The 21,006-nt window shown below is 45.9% G+C and overlaps 1 protein-coding gene across 4 annotated transcripts; it reads right to left on the bottom strand.

The window, feature by feature from the left end:
- Window positions 1–1,322: 1,322 nt before the first annotated feature.
- Window positions 1,323–20,788, bottom strand: CNTROB (centrobin, centriole duplication and spindle assembly protein). Of its 4 annotated transcripts, XM_079798003.1 has the most exons (20): window positions 20,681–20,724; window positions 19,791–20,579; window positions 18,921–19,005; window positions 18,593–18,674; window positions 17,794–17,950; window positions 16,582–16,698; window positions 16,254–16,370; window positions 15,817–15,915; window positions 14,358–14,594; window positions 13,880–14,026; window positions 7,474–7,607; window positions 6,814–6,939; window positions 6,426–6,588; window positions 5,209–5,467; window positions 3,532–3,686; window positions 3,191–3,254; window positions 2,847–3,017; window positions 2,560–2,692; window positions 1,765–1,837; window positions 1,323–1,515 (listed from the first exon to the last, which is right to left on the bottom strand). In XM_079798003.1, the coding sequence occupies exons 2-20, from the start codon at window positions 20,070–20,072 to the stop codon at window positions 1,390–1,392; spliced, it is 2,727 nt and encodes a 908-aa protein (XP_079654129.1). In that variant the 5' UTR covers window positions 20,073–20,579; window positions 20,681–20,724; the 3' UTR covers window positions 1,323–1,389. The 4 variants fall into 4 exon arrangements, with proteins under 4 accessions (XP_079654129.1, XP_079654130.1, XP_079654128.1 ...); XM_079798004.1 differs by having other exon boundaries at window positions 17,794–17,917; window positions 19,791–20,788; XM_079798002.1 differs by having other exon boundaries at window positions 19,791–20,786.
- Window positions 20,789–21,006: the final 218 nt, after the last annotated feature.

Below are 21,006 nucleotides of genomic sequence, written 5' to 3'. Positions count from 1 at the left end.
CCCCTCGAGCCTGGTGCTACTCCTCTGCAAGCGTGCCTGTTTCTCTGCCAGCGAGCAGTCCCGAGTGAACTGATGACCACGCTGCCCTGGCCAGAGCTGGGGCAGGAGAACCCATACACCTGCTGGTCAGGTGTGTTTATCTTTTCTTCCTTTTTCCTTTTTCCCTCTCCCAGGGGCTAGGAAGTTACTTTTTTAAAAAATACCGTATTTTCCGGTGTATAAGACGACTAGGCGTATGGAAGATTTTCCTGGGTTAAAAAGTCATCTTATACGCTGGAAAATACGGTAATATTTTTAAATATTTTTATTGATTTCAGAGAGGAAGGAAGAGGAAGAGAGAGATAGAAACATCAACGATGAGAGAGAATCATTGATTGGCTGCCTTCTACAAGTCCCCAACTGGGGATCAAGCCCACACCCGGGCATGGTCCCTTGTCCGGAATCGAACCTCGGACCTTTCAGTTCGCAGGCTGACGCTCTATCCAGAGCCAAACCGGCTAGGGCTAAGAAGTTACTTTTTAGATGGGAGGAAATAAGACCTAAACATTCATTAATATGAAATTCTATTTGAGTCTATATCCTATTATATCTATTTTGGGCCTAACCGAATAATTCAGGAGCAAACAGAACGGCCTCACAGACTCTAGTAGATTCTGTCACTAAAAATGCTCACCTAGGCCCTGGGTGGGTGGCTCAGTTGGTTGGAGCATCTTCCCATTCACCAAAAGGTTGTAGGTTCGATTCCCAGTCAGAGCACATACCTAGGTTGAGGGTTCAATCCCAGGCCTGGGAGTGTATAGGAAGCAATCGATTGAGGTTTCTCTCTCTCTCCTTTCCTCTCCTTTCTGCACCCCCTCTCCCTTCCTCCTTCTCAATTCAATTCTTTTTAAAAAGTTAAAATCTTAAAATAATTATCTGCTCCTGAAAGAAAAATCTCTCTCTCCAACAATCAAATTTTTACTCAAACTCTTTCCATAAGTTATTCTTTTATTAAAAGTTTGTTTGTTCTGATTAATAATACATACTTGTTTTAGAAAATTTGGAAAACACAGGAACGTATAAAGAAAATAGAAATCATTTAAAATTACACTGCCAACCACAGCTAGTCACTCAGTAGGTTTTATCCTTCAAACATTGAACCTTAGCTCATTAAAACTTCTCCAATCTAGCCATAAGACTGTCCTCCTGTCCTTTTCCACAGAATATAAAATAGAAATGTAACATATAAAAAACATACTCAAACAGAATAAAGTGAAGTTTCTTTACAAAATAGTTTCCTACAAAACCTCCATTTGCCAATTGCTAAGAGTCACAGACTCTAATACAGACTACCGAGCATTTATTAAAAGAGCAATAAGAGCACAAACAAGAGGAGAAAGGGCAAGGGGCTCATCTCCAGATTCCCGCCCGACTCCTCATGCTGCCAGGGGCAGGGTGTCCACTCTTCTTGCGTGCTGGAGGCTTTTCAGTCTTAGGGACTGCGGCGAGGCGGCGAGGGAGAGCCTGGGAGGGAATCTGAGAGTTGAAGGAAGAGAAGAGACAGTCAGCATTGTGTACTCTCATCCCCACCTCACTGAGGAAAGGCGTCATGCCTGGAGAGGACCAGCATCTTTCGGCAAAGGGGAGGGGCCCCTACAGAAAATGGAGCAGGAATGGGATGGGCCAGGCCACAGAGAACAGAGCCAGCCAGGGAGTGTGTGCAGTTGGAGGAACCAGGGAGTGGGAGCCCTTCCATCCCCCACGTTCTGCCCTGCTTGCGCTCACCTCTTTCCGGGGGACCTCACCCAAGCGGGAGTCTGCGTTCCTTCTAGGGACGTTATCCCCTCGGCTGTCAGTCCTGCACACAAGGGAGCAGGATGGGGAAGCAGTTCCTCCCACTCTCCCCAACACTGAATAGAAGAACTGCTCCCCAACTCTGTCTCTTAAGAACAAAAATAGCCCTGGCCAGTTTGGCTCAGTGGATAGAGCATCGGCCTGCGGACTGAAGGGTCCCAGGTTTATTCCAACCAAGGGCACATGCCAGGGTTGCGGGCTTGATCCCCCAGTAAGGGGCGTACAGGAGGCAGCCAATCAATGGTTCTCTCTCATGATTGATGTTTTTATCTCTCTATCCCTCTCCCTTCCTCTCTGAAATAAATAAAAATATATTTAAAAAAAGAATAAAAATAAACAAGATAGACCTGGAATTAAATAGGAGGAGATATAAATGGAATCAAATACTGAGTTATACTAGGAAATCACAGCCTAGGCTTCAGAATTAAGAGCTGCAGGGTAAAGAAGACAAAACTAAGGTAGAAAGACATTGTGAAGAGACTTTTTAGAAGCAAAGAAAAAAACAAAGTAGAAAAGAAGAGACAAAAGAAAGGTGGGAGCAGTGAGAGACATAGGAAGAAACGACCTGTTGATGTACATCTCACCCTCACTTTCTTCCCCAGAAAAAGGACAAGAGTACTCAATGGACAACATACACAACCCTCTCTTCCCTGCCTGACCCATTTGCCTGCCCACAGTCCAGATTCTACCCACCAATCCTTCCTCCCTTCCCTCCCAGGCTGGTACCCGCTCTGTTCCAGCCTCTTCAGGTAGAGCAGCAGATCCTCAGCAGGTAGTGCCCCCCAGCCCCGAGCCTGGTATAGCCGTAACAGTTGAGACATCTCCATCAGCTGCCTCGAGGATGTGAGCCCATCTCCACCTAAGAGGCATATCAGTAATGGTTGTCATCCTAGTCCTCCTCTCCCCAGCCCTCATCCCATCTCCCTAGGAACCCAGAGGGCCTTTGTTCCACGTACTGGCTCCACACCCAACCCCTTCCCTTTTTGTCTCCCAGTAAGCCATGACCTGCTTACCTCTCTCTGGGGAGCCGCTGCTGGGACCACTGCTCTGTAAATGGGTTGAGGGAAGCTCATGGACCCGGAAAAGATTAGACGCCATGGCTAGGGGTACTTTAGTTTTATGGACAGGGGGTGGGAGGCGTGGCACGTGAGGGGCTTCCTCCCAAGATGGGACAGTCAGGGGAACTAGCAAAAGGAAAGAGATCAAAGAATCAGGAAATGGGCTAAAGAGCCAAGGAGGTCCTGCCCCCTGGCCTTTATTAGGCTCCATCATCTTTGCCAGCTCCTAAAAGTCCTTCCCAGACAACCCACTCCCACTTTTCCAGGCCAGCCCCAACCTTCTTTAGGCTGGCCCTTACCAGATTTAGGGGGTAACAGGTCCACAGAGGGGTCCTCATTGTTCTGGGGTACTGTCTCCAGCAGCTGGGGGACAAGAGAGTAAGGTTCCCTCAGGACCAATAAAGAAAGAGACTTAGGTATCTGAGGGAAGCAGAAGCTGGGGAAGTAAGAGCTACAGTTGGTCACCTAAGTTCCAGAAAGGATTTATGAGATAGGAATAAGACTGAGAGAGGAAGAAGCTGGGACAAAGTATTAATCCAAAAAGGGAGATGAAGCCAGAGTCCTGGACTCCTAGAGTAGAAAAAGGAAATGAGGAAGGAAGAAGAAAAAAAGAAGGTGGGATGAGCGGGCCCTCTCTTACCTGTTGCAAAAAATGCTTGAGGCCCTCCAGCTGAGAAGGGGGTGGCAGCCCTGGCTTCAGGAAGCCATCGCCATCTGATCCAGGATCTTCCTCAGGGAATGGCCGTTCTGCTCTGTGATCGGGATGGAAGGCTCCAGCTGCAGAGAAGGCCCCATCTGTAAAATGAAACATGTATGTGCGCATGCGCACGTACACATGTGTATGTTGTAGGGGCAGGGGTTCCTCCACAACTCAGCTCACCAAATGCCCCCCAAAAAGAGGCCTATTAAATATAAGAGGGACATTGTAGCAAGGAGAAGATAACGAAAAATTAAAGTAGCTGGAGGAAAGGGTTATAGGGGACTGAGAGATGAATCAGCTGAATTCTAAGAAGTGTAGATGAAAGGGGAAAGCTGCAGTACTCAAACTCTAAGTAAATAAATCTATAATAATAAAAGCATAATATGCTAATTAGACCGGACAGCCGAACGAACTTCCCGATGTCCTTCCGGACGACCTTCTGAACAAAGCCGGGGCTGCGAGGGCCGAGGCAAGCTGCCCTGGCTGTGAGGGCCGAGCCCCTTGCATGAATTTCGTGCCATCGGGCCTCTAGTACCACAATAAACTACTTAAAGAACTGAAACTAATATTCAGGGGGAACACTGATGTGAGAAACATCGATGTGAGAAACATTGATCGGCCACCTCCTGCACACACCTCAACCAGGGATCAAACCCACAACCTGGGTTATGTGCCCTGACCGGGAATTGAATCTGAGACCTTGTGGTGCACAGGGCAACACTCCAACCAAATGAGCCACACTGGCCAGGGCATCCCTCATTCTTAATTAAACCTGGGTTGTCATGTTTGCACCACACAGAGCACCCCCATCCACCCAAGTTGCGCACTCCCAAGGTTAGCCAATCCATCAGATTGCATCTCTTTAAACTGGACCCAAGAAACAGACACCGTGGTCTCTATAAGGTTATCTAGCGTCTTGGCTGGTCAAATCCATGTTCAAGCTAAAGTTATAAGAGCTAAAATCTTGAGTAGAGGAAGTGCTGGTCTACCAAGAGAGAGAAGCAGATGTGCAGGGAGAGACAGTCAAGAGCCCATGCAAGCCGAAGCCGGTTTGGCTCAGTGGATAGAGCGTCGGCCTGCGGGCTGAAGGGTCCCGGGGTCGATTCCGGTCAAGGGCATGTATCTTGGTTGCGGGCACATCCCCAGTGGGGGCTGTGCAGGAGGCAGCTGATCGATGTTTCTCTCTCATCGATGTTTCTAGCTCTCTATGCCTCTCCCTTCCTCTCTGTAAAAAATCAATAAAATATATTTAAAAAAAAAAAAAAAGAGCCCATGCAAGCAAGCCCAAAGGGAGGAAGAGCAGCCGCCTCAGCCCCTGACAGTGCTGCTGGGTCCAACTCCAGTTCTCATTAGGTCCAGCGCTGCTGGGTCCAACTCCAGTTCTCATTAGGTCCAGCGCTGCTGGGTCCAACTCCAGTTCTCATTAGGTCCAGCTACATCACATTTCCATGAGCTCTCACGGCCTTTATTCAAACCAACTTGAGTAGATTTCTACTCCTTGCAACCCAAGGTCACTCAGACATCTAAATACTCAAGTCCCAGACAGAAAAGAAACGAGGTAAGAGGGAGCCAATTAGTGCATGTAAGGGGAACCCAAAGATGTCTGTCCCCAGTTACCTGAAGATGACGTGAGATCTGGCTTTGGCTCCAGGGGCTGGAAGGAATGCTGGCTCTGGAAAGGGGGGTCCAGCAGGAGACTAAGGTCTGGGGAGGAGCTGCAGAGAACAGGTGGAACCCCAGGCAGCTCGTCCCTTGCTTCCCGGCTCTGCTGCAATACAGGCTTTAGGGCCACGGCCATGGGAGGCATCGTCCAGTTCCTCCTCTCCCCCTTCTCTCGTTCCTGAGGCCCAGGGCTGGAGGGGCAGGCGGCTGGGGCCTGGGCATAAGAGGTAGGCAGAAAGAAGAGTCAAAGCCCAGTGCATTTAAAGAGGCAAGACATGGTACAGATTACAAATTAGTAGAACTTCCTTAAAAGAGGATTTGATAGTATCTATCAAATTTTAAAATGCTTATTTTTGATCTTACAATTCCATTTCTAGAAGTTTTATAGATATATTTGCACAAAAACATTGATTGATAACATTTATTGCAGCAATTTATAGAATGTAGCAAAATATAGGCAACAACTTTAAATCCCACCAATAAGCACTTAAATAAAAAATTATACAATAGTGTATAGAAGGCTACCGTTTGTGGGGAGAGCACTCAAGGCACCAGTAACAGTGGCTGCTTCTGGAGGGAGGAACCGGGAGACTGAGGTGCAGATACGGGATGGAGATTGCTTTCACTGTGTACCTTTTGTATCTGTTTGGATTTTTTTTCTTACCATGTGCATGCTACTACCTATTCATAAAAACATTTTAGCTAATAATAAAAATTTCATAATTAAAAGAAGGAAGCAGGAGATGCCAACATGAGACGGGTCAGGGATGAGACTCTCAACCCTACTCTAGGGCAGGACTTAGCAATAATTTTGGCCCTTAACATCATAATTCAACTACCATTTGGCAAAACTAATATCATGTGTTCCTCACCACCTCTTGGGCTGGGAGGAGAGAGTTAGGCCCAACGCAATGTGGCCAGTCTGGGTGAGCTATGGCCATGGAAAAAAAGATTTATTTTGATGAGACAGGTACACAGATTTTTTTTTAAAAGTACATAAAATAAAAATAAACAAATAAATAAAAATTAAAATAAAAAAAAAGTACACAGATTAAAAAAAAAATGCAGGTCCAAGGACCTGAACTTAGGAGTTCCCTTGGGAGAAAGCTAGATTTCTAAAGAAGGGATAGAAATACAACTCTGAGCAGCTTAGCTTAAGGGGAAATGCCTACTGGCGGGTTGGCAGGCAGGGTAGAGGTGCCCAGCAGGTGGTTTGCCTCCTCCCAGTGGGCCTGCAGCATGGCTTGGAGTCGCTCTACCAGCTCGGCCCGCTGTTCCTCCAGCTGCTGGTTCCTACTCTGCAGTTCCCGTACTCGCGCATGCTCCCGGGCCAGTCTGAAGAAAAGACGGGAGAGCTGACGTAGGCAGCCTTTGAGAAAGCAGACTTGGAATAAGAGGAACCAAAATGGAATGTCAGAAGACATCGGGAATCCTGAAAGGCGGTGGGGCCAATGCAGAAGAGGACAGGTCTATGGAGGGGCAGCTCTTCGCCACTCCCAGTTTGGGCTCTATGCGCAGGGAAAGGACCAGGCCTAAAAGGGGTACTCCAAGGACCAATACCTGAGCTCATAGTCCTGAGCCACCTGCTGCTGCCTTTCCTCTCGTTCTGCCATTTCCACCTTGAACTGAGCCAACTGAGCGGACAATTCCTGCTGGTGCTGTCCATTGAGGTCCTGCAACTGCTTCCTAAAAAGACAGGTGAGACGAGAAAACTGAATCTGGAGACAGAAGTAAGCCAGCATGTGTTCCTGTGAGAGACAGCCAGCCACAGGCAGCCAGCAAGGCACAGCACAGTGGGCTCAGGAAAGAGACAAAGACAAAGCTGGTGTCTTAGGGTGGGTTCCCCAGAAGCAGAGGCTGAGATGAGGATTTATGGGAAAATGATTCACTTAAGAAGCATTTCCAGAAAAAACTGGTAGGGGAGTGGGGATGAGGGAAGTGAGACTGGGATGGGAAAGAGGCTCGATCCCACAGGGCAGCTCTGGAGATGGAGTAGGTCACATCAGTTACTGGGTAAAGGCTACGCCCTATGGGAGGAAAATCATCAAGTACGCTGGCTCTCTATGTGCACCTGGAGGCAGCTGTCCCCCAGATGCACTTCGGTCCAACTGAGGCAGCCAGCATGTTGGAAAACGATAAAGGGATTGGACAGGATGTGTGGGCTGGGCACGAACGACACCCGTGTGGCTGAGGAGGGCAGCATCCTGTAAGTCCCAGTACCTGTGCTGTTCCCTCAGGGAAGCTGCTTGCCGCAGGCTGCTCTCCTGAGCCTGGGCCAGCCGCTCTGTCACCCGCTGCTCTAGCTGCACAGCCAGCTCTGACTCCAGCTGGATCCGCTGGCTTTCATACCGGGCCTGGGAGTGAAGGAAGGTGGGGTAATAGCTCAATTCTGTTTGGAATTAAGAGAGGACTGATGATAGAATGTAGACAAAAATCCATGTGCCAACATTCCCCCTCACACGCCCAAGGGATGAAAGTCGAGAACTTTGCCACGGGAGTGAAAGAGGTTCCCTTTCCTTTTGGATCATGAAGTACTCACACCTTCTATGCACACAAAGCTGAAAATGACTCTGGACAAAAGAAATGTATTTTTTTAACCAAAATAAATGTTAGGTAGAACAATCAAATTTATTATATGTGTCAGAGGTAACAGTACCTGACATTCAATAAATGTCAGTGTCCCTGCCTCCTAAAGCAGAACCAGGCTATATCACTCTCTCCATTTTCTCATATTTCTTTTTCTACTCACGGAAATCTGATTTCTACTTATAGTATACTACATGGCAAAGAATTTAATTTCTAAATCCAACAGTGGTGCTTTCTCAGTCTTATGTGATCTTGCTGCAACATCTGCCACCTAAACTAACCCTTCCTTCTAAAACCATGTTCCCTTATCTCCCATGATGCCACCTGCCACCATCTCCATGTTTTCATTCTGGCTGACTGCTCCTCGGTCTCAGGGTCTCAGCTGATTGCTCTTCTTCCTTCTGTCCATAAAGGTTGAATGCTTCCTTCAGTTCTGTCCTCAGCCTTCTTTTTTTAAAATATATTTTACAGAGAGGAAGGGAGAGGGATAGAGAGCTAGAAACTTTGACCAGTTGCCTCCTGCACACCCCCCACTGGGGACATGCCCGCAACCAACTTACATGCCCTGGACCGGAATCGAACCTTGGACCTTTCAGTCCGCAGGCCGACGCTCTATCCACTGAGCCAAACTGGTTTCGGCTATGCTCAGCCTTCTTTTGACCATGTGCTAACACTCTGGCCACTGATGCTTTTGCATGTGTATAATCAATGTTTGGCCTTTGGGCCATGTTTTTTTTTTTTTTTTGCTACCATTTATACTTTAAACACTTTCTAAATCTCTCTCTTTAGCGTAGACGTTTCTTCCAGGCTTTAAGAATGACTACTGAATAACTATTTGGATACACCTCAAACACAATATATCCAAAATGAGCTCATTTCGTTTTTTACCCTCAAACCTTTGTCCCTATTATATTTCTTGCCTTAATGACACCAATCTCCACTGAAACACGCAACTATTTGAAACCTGGAGTTATCCTTGACTCCTCCTATTTCTTTACCCCTTCCAACTGATCGTCCCATTCTATTTCCTTAACATCCAATTTACCCCTCCACTCACTACTACATTAATTCAATATTATTTCAAGTCTAATTGACCTCATTGCCTCTACCGTACCCTCTCCCCTCTCCCATTCTGGTCCCAATAGATCCTCCCTTTCGTGGCTGAGTAAGTATCCTAAAATACAAAAATGTGCAATTTATTCCCTTGTTTGAAACCCTTCAAATGCCCCAACTGGCTAAAAAAAGTTCTAGCTACTTAAATGGCTTACAAGGCCCTTTATGATTTCCCACCACCCATCTACCTCACTTCTCCCAAATATGTCCCAATCATACCCAACTCTTGCACTAACCTAAATTGTTTAAAAAATTTTTAAATTGTGGTAAGAAACACATAATATGAAATGTACCCTCTTAATCCATTTTAAGTGAACATTTGAGTAGTGTTAACTATATTGTTGTGCAGATTTCTAGAACTTTTTCATCTTGTAAAACTGAAACTCAATACCCACTGAATGACTCCCTATTTCCCCTCCCCCAACCCTGGCAACCAGCATTCTACTTTCTGTTTCTATGATTTTGACTCTAGATATCTTGTTACCTAATTTCTTTAATGAAAATTAATCTATATTCCCTTTAAGCCAGCAATTCCACGTTTAGGAATCTGTCCTATAGAAGGGGTACCAAAGCCTTATGCACAATGATGTTCACTGCAGCACTGTTTTCATAGTGAAAAATCAGTATCCATGTAAATATCTCTTCAAAAGAAAAATGCTTAAGTAACCTATGATTCATCTATTCCTTGCAATATTATATAACCATTAAAAAGAATGATATACATCTGTATGTACTGACATGGAAAGGTGTCTATGATCTGAGGTTAAAAAACAAACAAGTTGCCGAAAATACATAGCATATTCACATATTTTTAATGCACCAGCCCATAAGCTCATATATGAGAAGGCTCTGGAAGGAGGCACACCAAATGGTATGATAAGAGGAAGCAATCAATGCTTTTTACTTTAGTACTAGAGGTCTGATGCACGAAATTCATGCAAGAGTAGGTCTTCCTTCCCCCGGCTGCCGGCACCAGCTTCCCTCTGGCACCCGGGACCCGAGCTTCCCTTGTAGCCCCGGCTTGGTCCGGAAGGACGTCCAGTCTAATTAGCATATTACACTTTTATTATTATAGATATTTGAACCTGTGTTACAAATAACTTTTGTTATATTTTAAAAACAATTTTTAAAGTTCTCTGAGAATTCTACTTTGAGCCATACATGTAGCATTGATGCTCCTTTCTTTGTCTTTGATATTTACCTCTGATAATTAAACTTTGATAATTTAGGTATGCATGATATTATTTCTAAAGTAACCCCTATAAAAGCAAACAAACAAACAGAAATTGAGTTTATGACTTTGAAACTAGCTGAGGAAGAAAAATGTCAATGAGTAAAATGAGCAAAAAGTAATGAATCTAAAAGGTCCAAGAAAGGAGAGAAAAATAAACACTGAATAGGCAAGACAAAATAAGATATAAAGTAAACCACAGATCCAACTATGAATAAATAAATTAAAAGCTAATGAACCTAATGCTCAGATTAAAATACAAATATATAAAAGCTGAAAGTAAAAAGATTAGAAAAATATTTGCCAGGAAAATTCTATTTTTAAAAGAAAGGCTGGTATAGCTCTATTAATATTAAGCAAAAATAGACCCTAAGGCAAAAAGCATTATAAAAGATAGTCACCTTGTAAGGATAAAATATCCAGAAAATGACATAACAATTTTAAAATTTATACGCATCTAATAACAACCACAAAATATATAAAGCAAAGTTGACAGACTGCAGGAAAAATAGACAAATCCACACTAATGGAGATTTAATAGGAAAAAAACCCCTATCTAATAAAGAGGGAATATGCTAATTGACCATCATGCCCTCACAAAGATGACGGCGCCCACAGCCAATAAAGAGGGAATATGCTAATTGACTGTCATGCCCTCACAAGATGGAGGCACCCACAACCACAAGATGGCGGCGCCCAGTCCCCTCAGCCCTCTAGGGGAAGGCAGTTGGGGTTGATCGGGCCGGCAGGGGAGGGCAGTTGGAGGCGATCGTGTGGGCAGGGGAGGGCAGTTGGGGACGATCATGCCGGCAGGGGAGCAGTTAGGTGTCAATCAGGCCAGCAGGGGAGTGGTTAGGGGGCTATCAGGCTGGCAGGCAGAGTGGTTAGGGGCAATCAGGCAAATAGTTAGGAGCCAGCAGTCCCGGACTGTGAGAGGGATGTCTGAGGGATCCCAGATTGGAGAGGTGATGGCTGGCTGAGGGACACCCCCTCCCTGCACAAATTTCATGCACCGGGCCTCTAGTATGGTTATAATGGTCTAAACCGTTAACAAACTAGACACACATTCAAAATTGCACTCAAACACTATACATATTCTCAAGCACACATGAAACATTTAGAAAAGTTGACCATATATTAAGAGATAAAATAAATCTTAAAGAATTTAAATTATAAAAAAAACGAATATTCTCCCATGATGTCCAAAAGAAACTCTCAAATGATATGAGGTGGGAAAGGGAGAAAGAAGAGGAGGGTGGGAAGAAGAGAGAGGATGAGAGAAAAAGAGAGAGAGTGTGTGCGAGCCTAACCAAGTTAGCAAGCATGGCTCAGCAGTTAAGCGGTGACCCATGAACCAGGAGGTCACGGTTCAATTCCCGGTCAGGGCATATGCCTGGGTTGTGGGCTTGATCCCCAGTAGGGGGCGTGCAGGAGGCAGCCAATCCATGATTCACTCTCATCATTGATGTTTCTATCTTTCCCTCTCCCTTCCTCTTTCTAAAATCAATCAAAAAATATTTTTAAAAAGACTGTAGCAATTAGTCTTAAAAACAAAAGAATATCAACTGTAATTGAAAAAAGGTAGTTATTTATCATTATAAATAAATTAAATAGGGAATTTTGTATATGCCTATGATTAATAAAACAAAACAAAAAGCTATGATCGACCTATATATTTTCTTTTTTTTTCTTTTTTTAAAAATATATTTTATTGATTTTTTACAGAGAGGAAGAGAGAGGGATAGAGAGTCAGAAACATCGATCAGCTGCCTCCTGCACACGCCCCAATGGGGAAGTGCCCGCAACCAAGGTACATGCCATTGACTGGAATCGAACTTGGGACCTTACAGTCCGCAGGCAGACGCTCTATCCACTGAGCCAAACCGGTTTCGGCTCCACCTATGTATTTTCTACATGAGACTCACTTTAGATACATAGATGCAAATAGGTTGTAAGTAAAAAGATGGTCCATGCAAATAGTAACCAAAAGAGAGCTCAGGAGCTATATTGTTGTGGGAAAAAATAAATTTTAAGCCAAAAAAAGTTATATCAAGAAGATATTAGCACCCTGGCCAGTGTGGCTCAGCTGGTTGAGCATCATCCCATGCACTGAAAGGCTGCCGGTTTGATTGAACATGCCCAGGTTGCAGGTTCAATCCCTGGTCAGGGTATATATGGGAGGTAACTGATAGATGTTTCTCACATTGATGTTTCTCTCTCTCCCCCTTCCTCTCTAAAATAAATAAAAACATGAAAAAAAAAAAGAAGATATAACAATTATAAACATTTATGTACCTAAGAGTGCCCCAAAATACATTAATAATTGACAGGATTAGCCAAAACCGGTTTGGCTCAGTGGATAGAGCGTTGGCCTGCGGACTCAAGGGTCCCAGGTTCGATTCCGGTCAAGGGCATGTACCTTGGTTGCGGGCACATCCCCAGTAGGGGGTGTGCAAGAAGCAGCTAATCGATGTTTCTCTCTCATCGATGTTTCTAACTCTCTATCCCTCTCTCTTCCTCTCTGTAAAAAATCAATAAAATATATTAAAAAAATAATAATAATAATTGACAGGATTAAAGAGAGAAATAGACAGTTCTACAATAATAGTTGGAGACTTCAATACCCTACTTTCAATAATAGTAGAACAATAAGGAAATAGAGGACTTGAACACTAAAGCCAGGCACTATTCTGGAATTCTACAATAAACAGACAAAAATCCTTGCTTTCGTGGATCTTACAGAAAACAAACAAGATTTGAAAAGGCATACTATTTAGTATATTAGGAAGAAAGTTAAACAGGGAAGAGAAGTGGATTGTCAGAGGTTTCAGATTTTACTCAGTGTGGTTAGAGAAGACCTTACTAAGAAAATGACTATGCCCTAACCGGTGTGGCTCAGTGGATAGAGCGTCGGCCTGCGGACTGAAGGGTCCCAGGTTCGATTCCGGTCAAGGGCATGTACCTTGGTTGCGGGCACATCCCCAGTAGGGGGTGTGCAGGAGGCAGCTGATCGATGTTTCTCTCTCATCAATGTTTCTAGCTTTCTATCCCTCTCCCTTCCTCTCTGTAAAAAACCAATAAAATATATTTTAAAAAAAAAGAAAATGACTATGAGTAGAGCAGTTCTTACCCTCAATTATCATTTACCATACTACTTCAAAAATGTGTGTACTAAAAAAAAAAAAAATGTGTGTACTAGACAAATTCCCATCTAGCTGGTGAGCTCCTTGTTGGCAAGGGCTATTCCCAGCTCCTAGCACAGAGCTTACATGGAGGGGCTACTCAACAGGCTTACTGAATACACAAGTGCACACATACATCTAGCACCAATTCAGGAGTTACAGCAGCTTATAAATTGCTACTTATTAGTTGTTACTAACATCTTTACCGTTGGTCTCCATGATAAATTAGTTTCCATGTGGTCAGTCCTCCAATTCAATGGGACAGGTGAAAGAAGTGTGTTTGTTCAAACACTGGTCTAACCAACCCAGAAATTTAATATCTTCTTAAGTCAACCACTAATAAGGGAAAGAAGTCTCTGAGATTGACATGCTCTCAGAAACTTATTAATTTGCCCTTAACACACATTTTACACATAAAAACAAAGGCCTATAAAAGTCAAAGTTCTCATTAGAAATGTGAGTGTTTGCCATGACTCCTGAAAGGTCACGCTGCTCCAGAGTTACTTCCACTGACCTGCACCAAGCTCATTTCCAGCTGCAGGGCATCTCTCTCCCTCCGGGCTGTATCCAGCTCTCCTTCCACCCGCCGCATCTCAGCCTGCATCAGTGCCAGCTGCTGCTGGGCCTCCCGGGCGGCCTGGGCTTCCCTCTGCATGTTCCCCTGAGAAAGGGAAATCAAACTTAAGTACATACCTAATTTCCTGTCTCCTGGTTGCCTCTATTCCCCAATTCACGCCCCCCATACCCTGAAACCCAAGCTTCCTTTCCTTCCCTTCACATTTGATCTAGTTTCTAATCTCTGTTTAATCTTACTCTTTGATTTTCTGTGTATTTGATGCCCAAGCCCTTCTAGCGGCCCTACACTCTCCATCTTGTCTCCCACATATAGTTCTTCACTCTCCATCCCAGCCCCCTCTACCCCACATTCTGACATCCCATCTTATTCAATTAGTTTGCCCTTCATCTGTTCCCCATTGCCCAACTGCTTTTACCTTCTCCCTTTCCAGCTGAGCCTGGCCCTCCTCCTGCAGTGCCTGGTAGCGTTCCTTAAGCTGGCGCTCTTGCTGGGCCCAGGCCTGCCGTTCTTCTTCTAGGGCAACCTGAAGTGTCTCCAACTGTCGATGCTCACTGATTTGCCCAGCACGAGCCTCATCCCGTTCTTCCTGCAGGGCCCGGCACTGCTGCTGTTCTAGCTCCAAGCTCAAGGTCAGAGCTTGCCTTTCCTCTTCCTACAGCCCCAGGAGAAAACCAAGATCCTCAGCATGCCCTCAAGAGACCAGCAATCTGCCCCTTCACCCCCATACAATGTGCCTGCTGAGAATTATGTCCATTAAAAATACAAAAGCTGACAAGCCTACAGGATTATAATATAATAGATAAGACCTTTTGTTCCAGAAATAGGTAAATCTAGGTTCAAATCTCAGTTTGAATCCCAGCTCTGTCATTTACTATGTGTTCTTAGGTACACATCCTTATCTGTGAAATGGGCAGGCATAATATTAGGGTCTACCTTGTGAAGATTAAAGTAAAAAGTGTATGTGGCCCTGGTCGGTGTGGCTTAGTTGGTTGGGTATCATCCCATGCACCAAAAGGTTGCTGGTTCGATTCCTGGTCCGGGCACATGCCCGGGTTGCAGGCTCGATCCCTGGTAGGGGGAGTGCAGGAGGCTGCTGATTGATGTATAGTTCTCACACTGATATTTCTCTCTCTCTCTCCCTCTTCCTTCCTCTCTCTCAAAAAATCAATTAGAAAATGCTTTGGGAAAAAAAAAGTGTATGAAAAGCATTTAGCACAGTGTCTGGCACATAGTAAGTTTTCAATATATAAAAGCTATCACCATCATAAGAAATTCCACAAAGAATAAAAAACCCAGCCTACTATCATGTACTAGCCAACCAGCAACCTTCATTAACACGGTTGGATGTAGCCTGTTAAGATTTTAAGTACCAGCATGCATGTAGCAAGCATGTGTCATGCATGCAACAAGTTCCAAACCTGGCTACTAATTCATATGGGTAATCACCTTATCATTTCAGCAATAAGAAACATGAATGAGTATCATCCCTTTTTTGTCTATACCCTAGACTAGAATTCCCAAACCTGGCTGAACAAAATCACCTAGGGAATTTCTGAAAATATTTAGGTCCCTAAACACCACCATAATCTACTGAGTCAAAACCTCTGGGGATGGGTCCCGGAAATCCGTATTTTAAAATAATCCCCCAGATGTATGTGGTGAGGATGTAATTTGCAGTCTCTCAAACTTACTTGGTGGCAGAGCCCTTTTGGAGAGTATCTAGCAGAACTAGTGTTCTAAGGAACACACTTTGAGAAATACTGCCCTGGTGTAACTAAAGTTTTGAACTCCCACATCCACCAATTGCCCATAGCCTTCTAGAAGTAATTAACATAACAGCCTCTATTGGAATTAACCCAGGCTGGCATTCTTACCAGCAGCTCTCTTTCCCGTTGCTGTATTCTGGCACCTTCCTGCTCGCGATTCAGGGCCTCCAGGGCCTCAGAAAGACTTTGTTCCAGGCGGGTTACTGTCTTTTGGGAAGAGAGGTCCATAGGACAGAGGAACTGAGGGGAATCTCTATATGTTATACTTCAAAAAGCATTAACAATGTAAACTTTAAAACTAAGAGTTAACTAAATGACTTGAGATCCAAAAAGACTACATGGTGTAGGGAAAGCTGGGAAGACATCAGTGATGCAAGTTTAACAACAGAAACAGTGAAAGGAGCAGAAATAGGAGAGAATTGTCAGGCCAGTTACTGCAAGATTGAGGTCAATCTGTTAGGACCTAATTCCAGAGCTATTTCTACTCCCCTTGTGCTAGCAATCAGTGACCTAGGTTCTAATTCCATGTAAAACACATTGCCCACCTCCTGCTGCTTGCTTCTAGTGAGTTCAGCTGCCTGACGTTCCTCCTGGAGTCCCCGAAGTACCTCTGTGCGTTCGGCTTCATGCTGGTTCCAGCCCTCCACCACACGGGCCAGGGTCTCAGGAAAGAAAAGTCAGACGGAATTTCAAAATAATATTTTTGCCCTCTTTCTGTCCATGGGGGTGAGATCAACAGTCACCTCCTCCCAGTAGTAACACACCCCACACCCCAGCTCCTAGCATGAACAAAGAGATGTTGGTTGGCCACCCCGTTAACTATTCCTTGGTGCTCCCCAAGGAGAGACCCAGCACATTCTGCTAGCCTGGCACCTTGTCCAGTTGTTCAATCATGATATCTTTCTTGCGGTCAGCAGTCACGGCCACAGCTAACTGCTGCTGAAGCTCCAGCACTCGGGTCTGTAGGCTCTGAATGTGGCGCTCACAATGCTGGGAAGAAGGATAAGGGAACTGAGTGTTGCCATCCTCAGTCTGACCAAGCACCAAACTTTCCACCTCCTCTAGGGGGAAAGGGACTGGAGACAGGAAATGGGCTGTGTCCCAAGAACAGAATAGGTTTGGAGGAAAATCAGGAATTTTAGAGCAGGAACCTTACGGCCCAAGGCCTCCAACACCTTCCTCTGCCATCTCAGAGAGCAGGGGCCTAGCTTCCAGGCTCTCCCCTTCCCTGGATCTATGGACCTTTTGGCAGAGGTGCAGCAGCCCATGCTGCAAGGAGTGGAAGTTATTCCTGCCTGAGAAGCTCATTGAACGCAATGATTAAACATAGCAAGGATAAAGGCAAAAGCCTTTCATTCAGGCCCAGGCATTGAAAATAGAAGACAGAGCCCAGCCGACGTGGCTAAGTGGTTGAGCATCAATCTATGAACCAAGAGGTCATGGGTTCCCGGTGAGGGCACATGCCCAGGTTACAGGCTTGATCCCCAGTAGGGGGTATGCCGGAGGCAGCCAATAAATAACTCTGTCATCATTGATGTTTCTATCTCCCTCTCCCTTCCTCTCTGAAATCAATAAAAATATATTTTAAAAAAAGAAAAAGAAATAGAAGACAGAGTTCCAAAAATGACAACATAATCAATGATTTTGATTTTTCTTCTGCCTTGTGTCTCTTTCTTCCCACTTCAGACAGACTAAGGTGCAGAGAGATAAAGCTCATTACATCAACAGCTATAAAGCCTTTGTACAAGAAAACAAAGTTCACTGTGTATTCACCAAATGCTTATGGAGTGTTTCTATGTGTTACGTATATTCTAAATCTTAGGAAGACAGTGCTGAACAAGGAGCTTAGATTTTTAGAAGGGCAAAACAAGCAAGATATAGCAGATTGTGATGAGCTATATGAAGGAACTGAGAGTAATGAATATCGGGAGAGATGTGCCGTTTTAGATAGGATGGTGAAAGAAGGTTCCCTGAAGATCCATTTGAGCAAAGTCCCAGCTTGTGGGCCCTTAGCCCTCTGCCTTTTTTAGCACTCAGCCCTTTTCTCATCTTTGCTACTTTCAAAAGGAAGCTTTAATATCTCACCTTTCGGCGGGTATGCTCTGAATCCAGTGCATCTCTCAGGCCCTGAAAATCCGGGGGGTTGAGTGGGGGTCCTGACCGAAGGCTGGTGTAACGGGGAAACAACTCCTCCAAGGCTTGGGCTGAGCTAGATGGAGATAAGTCTTGCAGGGGTCGGGTGCTGAGCAAACCAGGTAGACATATTAAGATTGGGAAAACTTTGAGGCCCATTAGTCCAACCGTGACATTTTACAAATGAGGAAACTAAAACTCAGAAAGGGCAAGAGACTTGGCTGAAGTCTTTAAGTTAGATAGTGATCCTATATAATAAAAAGTTAATATGCAAATTGTCCCCTCAACCGGGAGTTCAACCAGGGGGCGGGGCCGGCCGGCCAACTGCCCGCGGCCTCTCCCCCCGCCGGCCTGATAGCCGCGATCAGGGCCAGCAGGACCCCATCCGTGCACGAATTCATGCACTGGGCCTCTATTAGAACCATAAATAGCACATAGGTTCTATGATTCACTCTATAGTGCTCCTTCCTTTATGCCATACTTCCTGTGATAAAAGTCTCAGCAGAAGCAAGCTAACTCTCCTGGGAGAAGGAGGACTAGAGGTTGGGAGAAGGCCAGGTACTAGTCAGCAGATGCCCACATTCCTGAAGGCGTAAAGGGAGTAGAAGATAGGAGAGAAAGGATAAAACTAAAAGCTAAGTGACAAGTGTCTTAGGTCTTAAGAGGAACAAGAGCAATAAAGGACGAGCTAAGGAATAGAACACTCGGCTTTCCAAGAAAGCAAGCTAGAAGAATCCCAAGGAGAACTCACTTCAGCAAGGTGGCTGTGCTTTCACTGTCAAAGGAGTCTTCTTCCCGTCTCTCTGAACCAGCACCTGGAGTAAGGGGATCCCCTACAGGGAGGCAGAGGGACCCCACAGCCAGGGTCAGGTAAGGGTGGGAACAGGGACCACTTGAAGAAGAGAGCGGAGCGCCTTCCTTTTACTTCACCCACCCCTCCGGCCCCTCTGCCAAGGAAAGGGAGCCTTTCCGCCCGAAATCTTGTCAGAGGTCTAGGTCCTCCCCGCAGCCCCTTCCTCTCTCTGCTTTCTCCCATCCCGTAAATCTACGTTCTCCTTTATGGGAAGGGATTTACTCACGATAGGCTGTATCACGTGAGTTTTGGAGCATGCTCTGGAGTTGGCCCCGAACGCTTTCCATCTCAAAGATATGCTTGGAACCATCCTAGAAAAAAGTAACACAGAAACCAGAAGCAACTTGAATAATCTATATTCAACCACTGCCAGAGTAGATGGCATCCAGTACCCCCTAAAACCCAATACTTTTTGCTCCAGCACATAGAAAAGCAAGAACAGGAGAACTTGACCCAATAAAGGTCAGACACTCAAATGTGTACAGAAGCCAGACAGGTCGTGTACATAAGTTGATCTGGCACATTAAGCGTGGAGAGGATTCTTGCCGACTAGAGAGCAAATACCCTGCCGAATGACTGTGTAGCCCAGGGCTATCAGCTTTTCGAACTCTGGAATACCTAACCAGTCTGCAAATTGGTTATGAGATCTTTTCTATGCAACACTAATAACTATCTTCTCTGTAACATGTTCAATTTATTAAACTATGCTTTTGTTATTTACATGCCTAATTATGAACCATACAATCAAAACAGTTTTGAGCTGGAAGGCTCTTAGCATACGTTGCTCTATCCGTAAGCCCCTAGTTACTTTTTAGGATGGAGAAAACTTATCCTCACCCCCAGTCCCCAAATCCCACTCAAAGCACAGCAACCTAGCCCACAGTGCAGGTATCGCTGACAAAGGAAAACACTGGGAAATTTCACGATGTCCCAGATGATGGTGTCCCAGGCCACTCTCCCCCTCATACACATTCCAGAAACAAGCATGACTGTGTACTTAAAAGGAATTTGAAATCCAACAATAGTTCAAATCTCAATAAAGCTTTTTGTTTATCACCCCCAATCCCAAAACCTTAGAGGTCCCCTCCAGACACACCTCCCTCATCTTTTTCTTCAAGTTGTTCTCCAATCCAACCGACAAACTGCGACTCAGCTCTTGGGCCAAGCTGTCTAACCCCTCATGAGGCGGGAGGGCGGTGGAGGGCAAATACAGCTGGGCTCGGGCGGTGGCCTCGGCCTGCCGGCTGCGGTGCAAAGAAGCATAGAGCTGGGAGGTCACCTCGGAGGACACTTGGTTCAGCCCAGGGGCTTCTGATGAATCACTCAGGAGATCCTCTGCCCGGAGAGGTGAACTGGGACTGGTAGGTGATGTCGCCATGAGTACAGGGAAGAGAAAACTGGAGACAGCAGAGCTGGGAATTCCAGGTTCTGCTTTAGGAGAGTCCAGTGGGGAAAGTGCACAGAAAAGGAAGATTTCGGAGAAAGGAGGAAGGCTCCAAGCCAAGGAACGTTGGTGAAGAAGGGTATGGAGGCTTTCTGGTTAGAGGAAAGGTTCCCACCCGTACCACCGGTCATGGGAGAGAGCAAAAGCATCTCTTTCCACAGCTCCTGGAAACTGGAAAAGGGGGATGCAGCACGGAGTGGAGACAGAAGACCGTGGGGCAAAAGCACCTCTGCAGTTCATCTAGTGCTGAACGTTACAGACCAACTTTGCACAGGCTGCATCACCGGTCAATCAGCTCTTAAACCCCCACACCCAGACGTGCAAACTGGAAAAACCCCAAATCCAATAAGGGCCTAATTTCCGTCCAGCTGCCTCACTTGCCGGTCAACTGGCTCCAGTCTCAGAGGCAGGGACGTTAGGCTCCCCATACCTCTCTGCCCACTGCACCCTCCGCCCACTGCACCCTCCGCCCACTGCACTCCTCCGCCCACTGCACCCCTCCGCCCACTGCACCCCTCTGCCCACTGCACCTCTCCGCCCACTGCACCCCTCCGCCCACTGCACCTCTCCGCCCACTGCACCTCTCCGCCCACTGCACCCCTCCGCCCACTGCACTCCTCTGCTCACTGCACCTCTCCGCCCACTGCACCCCTCCGCCCACTGCACCCCTCTGCCCACTGCACCTCTCCGCCCACTGCACTCCTCTGCTCACTGCACCTCTCCGCCCACTGCACTCCTCTGCCCACTGCACCCCTCCGCCCACTGCACCTCTCCGCCCACTGCACCTCTCCGTCCACTGCACCCCTCCGCCCACTGCACCTCTCCGCCCACTGCACCCCTCCGCCCACTGCACCTCTCCGCCCACTGC

This window comes from Cnephaeus nilssonii, assembly GCF_951640355.1.
Source record: "Cnephaeus nilssonii genome assembly, chromosome: 19".
In the NCBI taxonomy this organism is placed as follows: Eukaryota; Metazoa; Chordata; class Mammalia; order Chiroptera; family Vespertilionidae; genus Cnephaeus; species Cnephaeus nilssonii.
The sequence above is the reverse complement of the archived record's forward strand: the minus strand, read 5'-3'. Positions and strand labels throughout refer to the sequence as shown.

What these genes read in the sequence shown, in the direction of transcription:
- CNTROB (XM_079798002.1), bottom strand. Translation starts at nt 20,072, where the DNA reads ATGGCGACATCACCTACCAGTCCCAGTTCACCTCTCCGGGCAGAGGAT. An exon ending in TGATTGAACAACTGGACAAG is followed by an intron (nt 16,371 to 16,581) that starts GTGCCAGGCTAG and finishes TTCTTTCCTGAG; the next exon opens with ACCCTGGCCCGTGTGGTGGA. An exon ending in CCCTGCCTGCCAACCCGCCA is followed by an intron (nt 5,468 to 6,425) that starts GTAGGCATTTCC and finishes TCTTATGCCCAG; the next exon opens with GCCCCAGCCGCCTGCCCCTC.